A 15,049-nucleotide genomic window follows, 5' to 3' on the forward strand; every position below is an offset into this window, starting at 1 on the left:
ATAGAGTTTACATCACTTTTGTCGTCACTTTGTAGTTTGTTTGTAGTCCATGTGGCCTTTCATGTCCAACAGTTTTAATGCGAACTTGGGAATTTGCCATTTTTGTCACTTGAAAGCTGCACATCTTTCTTTCACAAGCATCTTACACTATATTTTAAGCAAATAAAGTTGTTTATTTAGGATTAGTGAGTGTATGTTTAAACCTTTGTTGTGGCATCCGTGTTTGTCACACATTCCGACGGCAACGCACATGAACACTTGCTGTGGGAAAAACAAAGTAGCCACGGGGGCGGTGCTTGTCATTCCCAAGTGCCATGAATGCACCATTGCATCCAGACGACGCCTAGGGGCCTGTTAATCAGTCCAGCAAAGGAAAATAAACTCCATACTGGAGCAGAGGAGCTTGACCATGCGAGGGTACCACAGACAGACAGAGACAGAGATGTTGTGCTTTATAGATAGATAGATGTCGTCACAGCTGTTTAGAAAGTATTTTACAGTATTTTGAAAATACAAAAATACACAACACTGGGCACTGAAGTATTTTGCTACAAAATACGAAGGCATTTTCATCATCTCAATAAAATACAAATTACAAAATAGTATTTTGTATTTGAAATACGTAATTGAAATACATGTAGGCTATTAGAAATACTGCCCATCCCTGCCTATGCTTTGTTAACGTAGGCTATGGTTTTATAGCCTACTAATTTCGTGTTTTCTCTCGATGCTCAGTTTCATGACTTTCATTCAAAGGCCTGTAGATGGCGCTTGTAAATCGAGCAGAAATCCTCTATCGATACGTGCATGACGATAAGCCTATGATCGCCTACGTCTTCTACAGTAGACAACGAAACGGTTTATTTATCTGGGCGCGCAGTGACATTTAAAAAAAGATAGAATGTAACATTCTCTTGCATTGTATCGAGTCAGGTCAGTTTCATGTAAATTCCACCTCTGTTCTGATAAAACTTCATGCTGGTGAAACTACAGGTGGCAGGTGGGCTGAAACGAACCCGGGCATTGGCTGATTAGAGTTTTCGGTTGAATGACGTCACGCTCGCCCTCTGCCTCGCAGCTGTCAGACCCTCTCGGTTCTCTTTGATGCACATTTTACGCGGAGAACGAGAAGCAACCGCAGCTGCCCTCGACATCGCTGAACTCACGGGAAGCATCTGGAATCGCTGAGACAAGGATCTTTAGGATTCGTTCATTCTAGGGGATCCCGGGCGTGAAAGGTAGAGACATGAAGTCCGATTGTTTCGATAGTAGCCATTTCCTCGTTTAACTCTTTGTTTGGGCTACACATGGCACAGTCACAGTTAGACTAAACAACCCATATGTGTTTACACAGGGTTTACACAGGGGTCATGTAGCCTACCACCCCTGTGTAAACACAAAGTAGACTACAGTAGCGTTCCTAAATGTGATTAATTTCTGGTCATTGCAGACTACCCTGGTTATGTTCACAGGGGCGCAGATTGGATTGAAATCATGAGAATGTTTGGGTTGTAGGCTAGTTTCTGATGCTGTATGCCTGTTGCAAATGCGTTAACATAAACATTATCACAACAACTTAACCAACACAATGAGGCCCAGTGAGCGTGACAAACCTGTTTGGGTAGAATCTGTGTCGTGCAGTGAGAGCTGAACCAGTCCGACAGGCATTGGGGAAGTCAGACTAGCGCAGACCTGCACTAGTGATCTCAGACCTGCACTAGTGATCTCAGAGAAGTGGCCAAGTGAGATGTATCAGAGAAGTGGCCAAGTGAGATGTATCAGAGAAGTGGCCAAGTGTGATGTCCATGAAGGGCTCACAGAATGAGTCACATGATCTGCCCACAGATAATAGAGACCTGCCTCTACATGATTCAAAATTCTTTAATTATACGTAACTTTGACCAATAAGAACACAGCTACAGCTTGGAGTCAAATACCGAGGGCCCTACTTGATAACAAAGTATTGAAGGCCCCTACTTGGTTACAAAGTATTGAGGGCCCCTACTTGGTAACTTTTTTTATTTTTTTTTAAATTTACTTTATTTATTTATTTTTTATTTTTATTTATCCTTTATGTTACCAGGTGATGTCCCATCGAGATATTCAAATCTCTTTTACAAGGGAGCCCTGGGGCAACAGATACACAAGTTACACAGAAACATTGATGACAAGACGACTAATAAGGGCAGAATAGCAGAATACCAGAATAGCTATATATACACACTGCGGCCTGCTCGAGAACAACACTTAAAGTGTTCAGGACAGACTAATAAGGACAGAATAGCAGAATAGCTATATATACACACTGCGGCCTGCTTGCCTGCTTGAGAACAACACTTAAAGTGTTCAGGAGTGATGGGTAACAGGAGTGATGGGTAACAGGAGTGATGGGTAACAGGAGTGATGGGTTACAGGACTGATGGGTTACAGGAGTGACTGTTTGTCCAGCAGGTGGCGATGCGGGACAGACTGAGCTCTCTGCGCTCCCTCCCTGGGACCACGGGACAGCTGGAGGGCGGGGCCTACACGCAGGCGGCCGGAGACTGGTCCAGACAGACGAGTCTGGAGGAGGAGGAGGTGGGGCCTATGGAGGAGGCGGGGCTAGGGGCGGGGCCTGTGGAGGAGGTGCTGGAGGAGGCGCAGGAGGTGCGGCGGGAGGTGCAGATGATGCGTCTGGACGTGCAGCGTCTCCGCGAGCAGAACGCGCGCCTCCTCAGCGAGCCCTACTCCGGGGAGCTACGGCGCGACTCCAACGCCATCGGCGGCGACATCAAGACGCGCGGCCAGGACACGCTGGCCCGTCTGCGCAAGATGGACGCCCACGCGCGCGAGCTGGAGGAGGAGCACGGGGTCAACTCGGCCGTGGCCCGCATCGCCCGCACGCAGTACGCCTGCCTCAGCAACGGCTTCCGCGACGCCATGGCGGACTACAACGCGGCGGAGATGAGCCATCGCGACACCTGCAAGGCGCACATCCAGCGCCAGATGGAGATCGTGGGGAGGGACGTGTCCGGCGAGCAGATCGAGGAGATTCTGGAGGGCGGCCGCTGGAACGTCTTCGCCGACAACGTGCTGGCCGAGGGCAAGACGGCGCGGTCAGCGCTCGGTCAGATCGAGCGGCGGCACCAGGAGCTGCTGGAGCTGGAGAGCCGCGTGCGCAGCGTCCACGAGGTCTTCCTGGACGTGGCCATGCTGGTGGAGGAGCAGGGGCCCATGCTGGACGCCATACACACGCACGTGCAGAAGACCGAGGTTGCCACCGGCGACGCGCTGCTCAAGATCCAGACGGCCAAGAAACACGACAAAAACAACCCTTTAAAAAAACTGCTCTTCTGGAGGCGCTAACATGGCTACTCCACAAGGCCTGGTGCTACCTATACACTAATAGTGCTGAGTCATGCACGTCCTTTATACAGGACCACACACACACACACACACACACACACTCACGTTTTTATCAGGAAACCAAACTAACATCCCCAGCAGTGACCAGCGGCTCATGTAGAGTAGCCTGTGAGTCTACTGGCTACTGGCATTTGCTGTGTCATTGGGGAGGTCTGGGACTGTCTTAGGGTGGTCAGTTGGCGTCTGACTAGCCGCTAGGCTACTGTCTTAGGGTGGTCAGTTGGCGTCTGACTAGCCGCTAGGCTACTGTTTTAGGGTGGTCAGTTGGCGTCTGACTAGCCGCTAGGCTACTTTACTTTATCTCCCACAAGGGACACTTGTTGCCGTGGAGAGGACTGCTATTTTGATTTGAAACCAGTCATCAATATTAAAGACTTGAAATGTTTAAGACCACCTATTACTTTGTGTTTTAATACAAATAAGAAAAAGCCATATAAATCTTTACTTTGTGTTTTAATAAAAATATGAAAACGCCATATAAATCCTTTGCAATTGTTATTTAAGTTGTGTAGCCTCTGCATTGTTTTAAAAACTGAGAATGTTTTATTTCTTAGGCATTAGCCACCTGGAACATTTCTATCAACAGGTAGGATTTCATAGGCACATTTAATCTGAATAGAATCAGATTCATGCCTCAATCTGAATAAAACTCTGAATCAATTGGGATTTCAATCCAGGGCTCCACGGTTTGTTGGGAAATGAGAAAGTTTTAGGTCCAGTTCATACTCTGGGGTCCGTCACACACAGGTCAAAGGTCAGACTGTCCAGTTCATACTCTGGGCAAAGTCCTTTTAGGCAAGTCCCTCCACTCAGCGGCCATTTTGCAACACTTTTTGGGTACTCATCGGGCATCCTATTCGGCAGAAATGCGCGTGCGCAAGGCTTCACGACACCAACCGTGCTTCAGCGGCGAGTTCACAACACATGATTGGCACGATGTCTGCAGAACACCGCAATTAATTGGCTCAATGTAGTCACATCACACCACATGATTGGCTCAATGTATACAGGGTGATTCTATAATTTATGGTACACTGCATGTCCACTGACGTTAAATATACTTATACAATCAAATTTCTTCAAACAAATGGCATTTTATGTGTAAACTTGCTTCATGAAATAACATCACACAGACAATATGTGCAATATATTCTTCATTTTGCTTAAAATGCGTCATTATGGCCCTAAATGTACAGTTTTGTTCATGTCCGATTTCAATGTAAGAAAGTTGAGGGTCCAAAAACATCCATTAAAACGATTGAAATAAATCCATTATTTTTGCAATCTTTTTTATAAGTTTTAATATTAAAGGAAAATAATAGTTTCAAATGTAAGTTATTTATTTAAATACTTCAAATATATTAATTTATTCGTGTCCACAAAATGTTGGTCAACTATGTTACAAACAAAACCTCCCACAGCAACTCAAAAATGGTTTGTCCAAACAGCATGTGACCAGCACCATATGATGTCATTTTTCTCTGTGGAGGCAAATTCAAACACACCATGGTGAGTTTCCTCTCAGTTTTTTTTTATATTTGATGTAGAAAAGCATATTGTCAACCGCCGTATTAATAACCGTCAACTATGTTATGTACATTGTCATGGCTAAAAAGTTTTATTTATTATAATGACATTTTGTGTTGAATTCTTACATTAACCTGCTCACAAAAATGAGATGTGGTTAGTTAATTATTTCAGTCTTTGTTTCATTGGACCAGAAGATTTTACTTCTCATGGGAGTCGTTCAGGTGCTTTTTGGGAAACTCCTGGCAGAACATGGCCTCCATCTGGCCACTCTGCCATAAAGGCCTGATTGGTGGAGTGCTACACTGATGTAAGCCCTGATTGGTGGAGAGATGCACTGATGTAAGCCCTGATTGGTGGAGAGATGCACTGATGTTTGTCCTTCTTAACGCTTTTCTCATCTTCTCAAAGGCACTCTGGATCTCATTAATAGCGTTGGGTACTTGGGTACCTGTCTGTCCAAGGCCCTTTGTCCTGGATTACTCAGTTTGGCTGAGCAGCCAGATCTAGGAAGACTGTTGGTTGTTCCAGACTTTTCCATTTGAGAATGATGGAGGGTACCGTGCTCTTGGACACTTTCAATGCTGCAGAAATGTTCTTGTATCCTTCCCCAGATCTGTGTCTTCACACAACCCTGTCTCGCAGGTCTACGGACAATTCTCTCGACCTCGTGGCTTGGTTTTCAGTCTGACATACACCATCAACTGTGAGACCTTATATAAAGAGAAGTGTGGCTCTCCTAATAATGTCCAATGGATTCATTTAGGCACAGGTGGACTCTGATCAAGTTGTAGAAGCATCTCAAGGACCATTGATAGAAGTAGAATGCACCAGAGCTTAATTGCAATACTCATGTAAATAGAATATTTCAGTCTTCTATTTTTTATAAATTTACAAAACACTCCAAACACCTATTTTTTGTGGAGTGTTGGAGTATTGTGTGTAGATTGATGAGAAAAAAAATAATTGAATCCATTTTGAGATGAGTCTGAAACATGTCAAAATGTGGAAAACTTGAAAGAGTCTGAAAACTTTCTTGAAAAAGTTTTGTTAGTGTGCATTTCAATGTATTCTCTGTGGAATTTTGTGCATTTCTGCAGTGTTAAATGTAATTCTACATTTAAAATAAGAGGGTTAGTTAACAATATGTCCAGTCAACTAGGTTACTAGTGTTATTTTCTAGTGTTATTTTCATTGTCACCTAGGTTACACTTAGATTTTTAAGCATTCTACTTATTTGCATAGGATGGAGTTTACTATAGCATCTTTTTTAATGACCAAAAATAACTTTAATGGAGATTTATGATGAAAAACATAAGGACAGTTATACATGCATTGCACGTTCATCTTTAAAAAAAAAGGTTGATTATGAAAATCATTTTAAATAACAATTGTATGTGTGGCAGAAACAGACTCTAAAGTGCATTTCATTTGAATGGTTTTTATAACACCCTGTTTGTCCGTAACATAGTTGAAAACTCTGAAGTAAAAACATGTTTTTATAACACCCTGTTTGTCCGTAACATAGTTGAAAACTCTGAAGTAAAAACATGTTTTTAATTTAAAAAAAATAAAAACAGTTAATGTTTAGGCTCTGCAGATAACAGATATGTAACACTGAATTAATATACTATATTGAGACACTTAATGTTCCACTGAGAAAGGACAGTGCTCTTGTGCTTTTTTGCAGACATGAAATGTACCCTAAATTAGAGAATGACCCTACACATGTTGACGTTTTGGCGAGGAAGGGGTGGGATATGTGTAGACATCAGTGTTACAACGTTACAAACTAACCCCATGCATTTCTATGGGGGATTATTTGAGTGCTGCGTCTCCTCATTAGAATGTCTCTGCTCTGGGGTCCGTCACACACAGGTCAAAGGTCAGACTGTCCAGTTCATACTCTGGGGTCCGTCACACACAGGTCAAAGGTCAGACTGTCCAGTTCATACTCTGGGGTCCGTCACACACAGGTCAAAGGTCAGACTGTCCAGTTCATACTCTGGGCAAGTCTCTGATGCCTCAGGGCAAACCATCCCACTTGTTCAGCACATGGAGGAGAGTGCAGTCACCCCTCCTGGACTAAAGCTCAGGTCTACAGGGCACCATGCCTATACCCTGAGCCAGGCTCAATAGTATGGCTCTAGTGAAGGGAGAGTGCAGTCACCCCTCCTGGACTAAGCGCCTGGTCTACAGGGCACCATGCGGCACCCTGACTGCATCCTCCTGAGCCTCATTGGTTTGGCCGTCAGAGTGCATACTCAGTGCTCAGAGTGGATATTCAGAGTGCATACTCAAAGTGCATATTCAGAGTGCTCAGAGTGCATACTCAGCATATTCATACTCAGAGTGGATATTCAGAGTTCATACTCAGAGTGCATACTCAGCCAGCACTCCATCACAGTGCTCATCTGTGGAAGCAGCCTTGACATCACTCATCACTCCAGAGGAGCACAACCCTTCCTTGGCACATATCTCTAGTCTGTTCACATATCTTGTCTCAAATACCCTGTTCTACTGTAATTCAAATACCCTGTTCTATTGTAATTCAAATGCCCTATTCTTCAATGCAGTATCATCATGTTACATTCATATTTCCTGAACAATCAACCCAATGTTCACTGCAAGGGCCATATGATAAAAAAGAAAGAAAGGACATTTAAACAATAATGCCTCAACAAGTTTCTTTTAGCCACAATACTTAAATCATAAAAAAAATATCAATCTTAAAAGAAAATCCAAATCAGAACTTGTGCTTCTGGATCCCAAGATGATAGAGGCTGTTGAACCAGCAAACAACAGCAGACTGGCCACAGCAGACCAGTTGCACTGAGATGACCTTAGACTGACAGGATGCCAGCAGTGGCATATAGCTAAGGGGGTAGCCAGCAGGGGCAGCAGGAGGGCTTCAAAGCAGTCTTATTGATGCGTATGCCACCCGTGATTGGTTAACTGTTATCTTATTGATGTGTATGCCACCCGTGATTGGCTATTAAACAGATCACATTTCGTTCCTGGAACAGCGAGAGTCGCGGCAGCTCGCGCAAGTCACTATGTTTACAGTCTATACGCATTGTAGTGAACCGTACGTGGCCATGCGCATATTCATAATGTATGACGCCACATCCAATGTAGGCTACACTAGTCGCGGAATGAGACAGCCGGGGGTTGGCAACATCCTCTCGTGAAATTAGTGACATGAAATCAGTCCACTGAACACCCGGCCACACCCCGGAGAGCCGAATGCTGCCTACATTAATCACAATGTTTTTTTATTATTATTAATACATCGATATAGAGAGGCTATAGGAAACAGACACACAGATAATCACAATGTTTACGCTACCGGCAGTTAAGAAGACATGTTATGGCTGGGTAGGCCTGCCGTGGTAAAAGAGTGGTCACGCTCGAAGAATACTGGCGCGTCATGCAGAAGCGGTTTGACTGGTCACATTCCAGATGATGTCAAACTTGTGTGTTCCTTCGCACACCCCACACACACAAAAACACAAACCAATGTCTATATAAAGATGCGCTTGCGTAAAGCGCACGCCCAGGTGAGCGCACCACCCAAGTTAAGAGAATTCACTCCCGGTGAACGCACCGCTGAACGCACCGCTGAACGGAGAGGATGCCGCAGCAACCGCGCGGCACTTTGGTGTGAGAGAATTACTGTGATTGGGCTCTACTGAAGCGGTAGGACTATTTACATATATTCACTTTAAAAATCACAACAATTATTATAGTAATCTGATAAATGAATAATATATTTAACAGACCACACATGCAGCTTAGGCCTACGTGTTTGCCTTAATGCTTGAGGGAACGACGGGCCGGAAGACAAACCGACACCGGCTACATTTCTCGTCTTTAAGGGCCGTCTCTCGTCCGAGGAGAAATGAATTACTGCTTCCTCCTGTGTCCGTGCGCATGTCCCGCTACGCGTCGCGAAATGAAGAATCTCACAGTTGTCCCGACAGTTTAGAGAATTATGCAGCCATATAGGCTGGAGTAGCTTTTCGTGGCAAACCTTTCGTTTTCTGTTACTGAATAATCCAAAAACACGAGACATGCTTAATTAAAGATACAGAACTGCTCACAAACTCGTTTGGTGAGAAACGCCTAACTCAAACACTGTCTATGCCCAGTACAGCTACTTCAATGCGCTCTGCGTCTTGCCGAGTCTGCGTCTGGGCTCGCTGGAACACTAAGTCACCATCAGCTTCTGCCCTGTTAGTGGACCTGTCTACCTGCTGACCTGCCTACCTGTCGATCTGCTTACCTGTCGATCTGTCTACCTGCTTACCTGTCTAGATAGATAGATAGATAGATAGATAGATAGATATATACTTTATTGATCCCCAAGGGGAAATTCAAGGTTGTAATTGTACAGTCATTATTATGTTATTTATTTATTATAAATAAAGTATAGCGAAGCTAGCGAAGCTAGCGAAGCGGTCATATAGGGATTGTCAAAGTTTTTTTTTTTTTTTCGTCATCTACTTCCTGAATTTTTGGTCAACGATACCCGGGACACCGAACCACCGGGGCACATGAAATTTGGTGGGTATGTAGCCCCACTAGACTTTTACGGAAAAATTTCATTTCGTCCCCGGGGTCCACTCCCCCCCCGTGCTGGGCCCCCCGAACCGCAAAAAAAGCAGTTTTTCCTAAATAACTACCTGAACCGTGGCACCGAGGATGAAGAATCTTTTATGGTATGTTGGTCTCAAGGGCCCACATCAATCTGGCCCATAATCACTCATTTGTGATTTGCACCCCCCCGGTAAAAAATGAAAATGCAATATTATTCTGCTTTAATCGTCCCTATCTTCAGTTAAGATGTTCAGAACTGCACCAAATTTTATGTGTATGATTGACCTGGCATTCTCTGGGGGTATGCCAAGTTTCGTAGAATTTCATCCATGGGGGGGTCTTTAAAAAAATAGATTATGTGTACATTTAGTGACTGTACACTCATTGGCCTGTAGATGGCGGTGCACACATATACACATGCACACACACACAGGCACCCACATACTATCGGTATTAGAACGGCTGATACATAATTACAAATTCAGTAGGATTAAAAGAAAGCCAAAATAAATATTCATCATCATCATCATCATGGCTGCATTTCCAGTATTGGCGATAAGTAGTCGTTTGTCCACTAGATGGCGCATCGTTGCAGTGAGACGTAATTTTGTTGGAAGTTAAACGTGGGTTGGAATACAATGGCCGCTTCCTACAAGGACTATAGTTTACCGCAGAGAACGTCTAATAAGGATAGGATGATGTTCACATGAAATGTAATTCCCATTTCTTCTTGAAGCCGAAATAAATCTGAGGATGTTTATCGGACATGCTTGGTTTTTACTGCAGGTACGTTAATCTTATAATATCAATAAGGACCTAGGCAATGTTACCGTTAGCGTTGGTTGAGTGATGGAGGCCAATTTGATTGATTGCATTTGTAGAAAACTATAAATGCGGTTATACCAAGCAAATTGATAACAGCACTGTAATTGTATCTTTCGACTGTCATTTGTTGCACGTGCTACAAAAATCATTCTGTGCAATGGAAGATTTACCAACGTTACACCGATCTGATACAGTTTTGCCTACATGCGTGAGACTGAGACGCCTGTTTATTTTGTTTGAAGTGCGTGCAGGGTGTGTGAGAGGGGAATCGATGTGCTTTGATTCCAGCTTGGTAGTTGTAGTCTGTGAAATTAAAAAGCACGTGTGTGTGAAGTATCCAAACAATGACACCTTCATTTCATTATGGCTGCTTTAGCAACACACCATAAGCTACTGTGTAGGCTAGTGGGTCCCATTTAGAGGTGGCTACTTCATTCGCGCTTTCCTTGACTCATGGAGCTGCGTGCATTTTATTACAACTTTTCGCCACGATATGGCAATTTAAGTCCGCTTGATACTGTAAGGCTTAAGCCATTGGTTTCCAAAGGAGATTTTATTTGTGTCGCCAGCATAGCTTATTGACAATTTATGTTGTAAATAGGCCTACCTTATAAGCCTACCTGTAGCTTAAGGAAGCTAACAGCTTTCTATTAGGATCTAGTTTGTTAGTTACAGTTTTGTCATAACTCCCTGATGCATTTTTGCATTTAGAATAGCCAGAGCGTGAACAATATCGGGTGCCTATGGACTAGGCTCGCTTGGTGAACCCAGCCTGATCTGCCCGCTATTTATTTTTTGATTTCTTAAAAGATTGAGCTTGGTCTGGTGAAAGCCAGACTAGCCATGGACCTCAGTTACACAATGCAAGGGAACATGAATCAGCCTATATTTGCACGAACAATAACGGACAACAGCTCTTCAACTTTGGCCCGTTAAAATGTGTATGAACAGTCTAGCGACGCATTTCATCAAGGCCCATTTGGACATGTCAGTTATTTGCACCACTAGTAAAACAGCATTTCGTTTCAGACTACTGTTACTTAATTTGTGCATTAACAATAACGTTTCAGACTACTGTTACTTAATTTCTGCATTGACAATAAAGTATTACATGAACTAAAGATGACTAAAATCTTATGTAGAAGAAGAAACATTCACAAAAAAATCCATCCATCCAAAAATGACCTTTATTTTTGATAGCTGTTGAAAACGGCTGAGATGTTTTTGTAAATAAATAAATAAATAAACAAATAAATAAATAAATAACATTATGCTGATACCTTTTGCTTTTCCCAAATACAATGTAGCCTACAGGTGTAAGTGACCTTTCATCAATCCAGTTGCAATGGATGAACTGTGATGAACTGCCCTACTTGTGATTGTTTAGAGATTTTAAAGGTTTTATAACAATGCTACATCTTCTTTGGCTATTCTACAATCTATTCACCTTTTCAGCACCAGTAGGCTACTTTCTGTGCAGCCGCACACACACACTCAGGCATGCCAAACAAGCATACACAAAAGTTTCAAGAGTGGGGGATGGAGTAAAATATGGAGACAAATTGAAGTGTGCTTTATTTTCGCGGAACGGATGTACAGGACTGAGCGGCGGTCATATTTTGTACCGCTATGCGGTACATCTAGTTTATATAAGAATCATCCTTTGTACGAAATACAGTACATCATGTTCAGGCAAGATTTTCAATCAATCAATCAATCAATCAAGGTCTACCTGCCTACCTGTCGATCTGTCTACCTGCCTACCTGTCGATCTGTCTACCTGCCTACCTGTCGATCTGCCTACCTGCCTACCTGTCGATCTGCCTACCTGCTTGTATTTCTGTCTGCTCAAAATCTGTCACCATTTCTGCCTTAATGTCCATATTCTCTCTCTCTTTGTCTGTCCTGTGCTTCTGTCTGTGCCTGTGTGTGTGTGTGTGTGTATATGTGTGTGTGTATATGTGTGTGTGTGTGTGTGTGTGTGTGTGTATATGTGTGTGTGTGCCTAGAAACATTTTTTTGTTGTCATCTTGAGGGACCGTCCTGCATGTTCATCTGTCTCACTGAGCTGCTGTGTGTGTGTGTGTGTGTGTGTGTGTGTGTGTGTGTGTGTGTTCTAGGCGTGATGAGGGACCGTCTGAGCCACCTGCAGGCTCTGAGTGAGTCGGAGGAGCACCTGGCGCAGCTGGAGGAGAGCGAGTACGGCGATGATGCTGTCTCCATGGCGACCGTCTCCGTGGCGGACACCTTCACCTCCGTGGACCTGGAGGAGGACTTGGCGCCCCAGGCGGTGGTGTGGGACAACGGGGAGGAGGTGGAGGAGGTGCTGGAGGAGGCGCAGGAGGTGCGGCGGGAGGTGCAGCTGATGCGTCTGGACGTGCGGCGTCTCCGCGAGCAGAACGCGCGCCTCCTCAGCGAGCCCACGCGCACCACCACCATCAAGCGCGACTCCAACGCCATCGGCGGCGACATCAAGACGCGCGGCCAGGACACGCTGGCCCGTCTGCGCAAGATGGACGCCCACGCGCGCGAGCTGGAGGAGGAGCACGGGGTCAACTCGGCCGTGGCCCGCATCGCCCGCACGCAGTACGCCTGCCTCAGCAACGGCTTCCGCGACGCCATGGCGGACTACAACGCGGCGGAGATGAGCCATCGCGACACCTGCAAGGCGCACATCCAGCGGCAGATGGAGATCGTGGGGAGGGACGTGTCCGGCGAGCAGATCGAGGAGATGCTGGAGGGCGGCCGCTGGAACGTCTTCGCCGACAACGTGCTGGCCGAGGGCAAGACGGCGCGGTCAGCGCTCGGTCAGATCGAGCGGCGGCACCAGGAGCTGCTGGAGCTGGAGAGCCGCGTGCGCAGCGTCCACGAGGTCTTCCTGGACGTGGCCATGCTGGTGGAGGAGCAGGGGCCCATGCTGGACGCCATACACACGCACGTGCAGAAGACCGACGCGCAGCTCGGCGACGCGCTGGTCAGACTCGGCCGCGCCAACAAACACGACAAGAGCAACCCCTTCAAGAAGATGTTCTGTGGATGCTTCCCCTGCTACAAGTGACCTCTGACCCCTTCAAGAAGATGTTCTGTGGATGCTTCCCCTGCTACAAGTGACCTCTGACCCTCCCTACAAATGACCTCTGACCCTCCCTACAAATGACCACTTCCTGCTAGTGTCGCGCTCCTGCTGTGACCTGTTCTGTGCGTGCGTGTGTGTGTCTGTACGAGTGTGTGTGCGTACGTGTGTGTGTGTGTGTGTAGGTGTGCGTGCGCGCGCGTGTGTGTATGTGTGTATGAGTGTGTGCTGTGACTTGTGTGTGTGTCCACCTACAGGTCAAGGCAGGTTGATGTGGAAACTGACCAGTAAAATCACTGACCTCTCAGCACTGATGAGTCAAACACCCTGTCTGAGTGCCCCTCACACACACACACACACACACACACCCAGTCTCCCACACACACACACAGACACTCTCACACACACGCACAGACACACACACACTCTCTCACATACACACGCACAGACATACACAGACACACACACACACTCCATAAGCAGCTCAGACACACTTTGACACACTTGTCTGGGCTTTGTCTTTAGTTTCCATCAGAGTGAAGTCTGGCGTTGAGAGAAACTCAGGAAACCACAAGAGGGTGTTTACAACGGCTCCTGCCCAAGATTTAGCATTTAAAATGGTTTATAAAATGCATTCTGCCCAAGATTTAGCATTTAAAATGTTTTATAAAATGCATTCTGCCCAAGATTTAGCATTTAAAATGGTTTTCATGACACATAAATCCCTGTTTCTGTGTAAAATGAATTTAAGTATGAAGAAGAATGTTTAGTAGAAGTTCACAGGTCTGTTACCTAATTCTTTAGGTTTAGATCCCATTCTGTCTGGGGGTCTAATGTAGCCTAAGTGTCTCTGTCTAATGTAGCCTAAGTGTCTCTGTGTTATTGTAAGGAAGTGGATCATGGCCACACAAGGAAGGATTGCATGTTTATTAGTGTATTTATGATATATAATGTATTCTTGTGGCATAATGGAATTATAAATATGACCCTCACTCTTCTTGGCATCTAACAATGTCAAGCTACAAACATGTCATCTCTTAACCTGTGACTGCGTGCAATCTGGATCCACACTACACGATCATATCCCGCTGTCTTCTGGGATGGTATTGATATGCTTAATAAATACATCTGGATCCACACTACACATATGCCGCTGTCTTCTGGGATTGTATTGATATGCTGAATAAATACATTTCAAAATGTCTGCATGTTTGGCGGTTTTGTTCGGTTCTGTCACCTCTTCACTCCACCCGTGTGTGTGCTGAGGGCTTCTCTTCTGGCCCAGCGGAGTCCAGTTGCGCTGTTCGCATTCCGTATCTGCCCACCCCATGACGCACCCTGCTCAGGTTAGAAGCGCATTAGATAGGCTCATCCAGATCAACAAGGACCGATAAGATTCCGGTTCTGTTTGTATCAGAACAGGACCGATAAGATCCCGGTTCTGTTTGTATCGGAACAGAAGGAGTAGCTGCACACTCTTAACTTTTTGTGATTATTTGTTCGTTTCGGCAACAGCCCTCATCAGGTTTCAAAGCTATGGATTGCGGAAACTTCGGTCACAAATACATATACTCAAAGAGTTGAAAGTGTGAGGTGGCTGCTCTTTCTTTAATTGTGATA

The 15,049-nt window shown here is 45.0% G+C and overlaps 2 protein-coding genes and 1 long non-coding RNA gene across 4 annotated transcripts; 2 read left to right on the forward strand and 1 right to left on the reverse strand.

Moving 5' to 3' along the window:
- Positions 1 to 916: 916 nt before the first annotated feature.
- On the forward strand, positions 917 to 4,499 carry LOC143109180 (syntaxin-11-like). 2 transcript variants are annotated; one of them, XM_076271835.1, is made up of 2 exons: positions 917 to 1,238; positions 2,452 to 4,499. In XM_076271835.1, exon 2 carries the CDS (start codon positions 2,458 to 2,460, stop codon positions 3,343 to 3,345), a length of 888 nt encoding a protein of 295 aa, XP_076127950.1. In that variant the 5' UTR covers positions 917 to 1,238; positions 2,452 to 2,457; the 3' UTR covers positions 3,346 to 4,499. The 2 variants fall into 2 exon arrangements, with proteins under 2 accessions (XP_076127950.1, XP_076127949.1); XM_076271834.1 differs by having other exon boundaries at positions 918 to 1,238; positions 2,449 to 4,498.
- A 3,975-nt stretch (positions 4,500 to 8,474) lies between these two features.
- LOC143109795 (syntaxin-11-like) lies at positions 8,475 to 14,633 on the forward strand. The gene is made up of 2 exons (XM_076272596.1): positions 8,475 to 8,631; positions 12,477 to 14,633. The coding sequence occupies exon 2, from the start codon at positions 12,482 to 12,484 to the stop codon at positions 13,412 to 13,414; it is 933 nt and encodes a 310-aa protein (XP_076128711.1). The 5' UTR covers positions 8,475 to 8,631; positions 12,477 to 12,481; the 3' UTR covers positions 13,415 to 14,633.
- Positions 11,909 to 12,465, reverse strand: LOC143109796 (uncharacterized). The gene is made up of 2 exons (XR_012983971.1): positions 12,185 to 12,465; positions 11,909 to 12,120 (listed from the first exon to the last, which is right to left on the reverse strand). It is a non-coding gene; the product is annotated as an uncharacterized LOC143109796 (long non-coding RNA).
- Positions 14,634 to 15,049: the final 416 nt, after the last annotated feature.

This window comes from Alosa pseudoharengus, unplaced genomic scaffold (genome assembly GCF_046254945.1).
Source record: "Alosa pseudoharengus isolate Yale_2024_CS ecotype anadromous, Long Island Sound unplaced genomic scaffold, YU_APseudo_1.1 YU_APseudo_1.1_scf_7, whole genome shotgun sequence".
Lineage (NCBI taxonomy): Eukaryota > Metazoa > Chordata > Actinopteri > Clupeiformes > Clupeidae > Alosa > Alosa pseudoharengus.

What these genes read in the sequence shown, in the direction of transcription:
- LOC143109180 (XM_076271835.1), top strand. Translation starts at nt 2,458, where the DNA reads ATGCGGGACAGACTGAGCTCTCTGCGCTCCCTCCCTGGGACCACGGGA.
- LOC143109795 (XM_076272596.1), top strand. Translation starts at nt 12,482, where the DNA reads ATGAGGGACCGTCTGAGCCACCTGCAGGCTCTGAGTGAGTCGGAGGAG.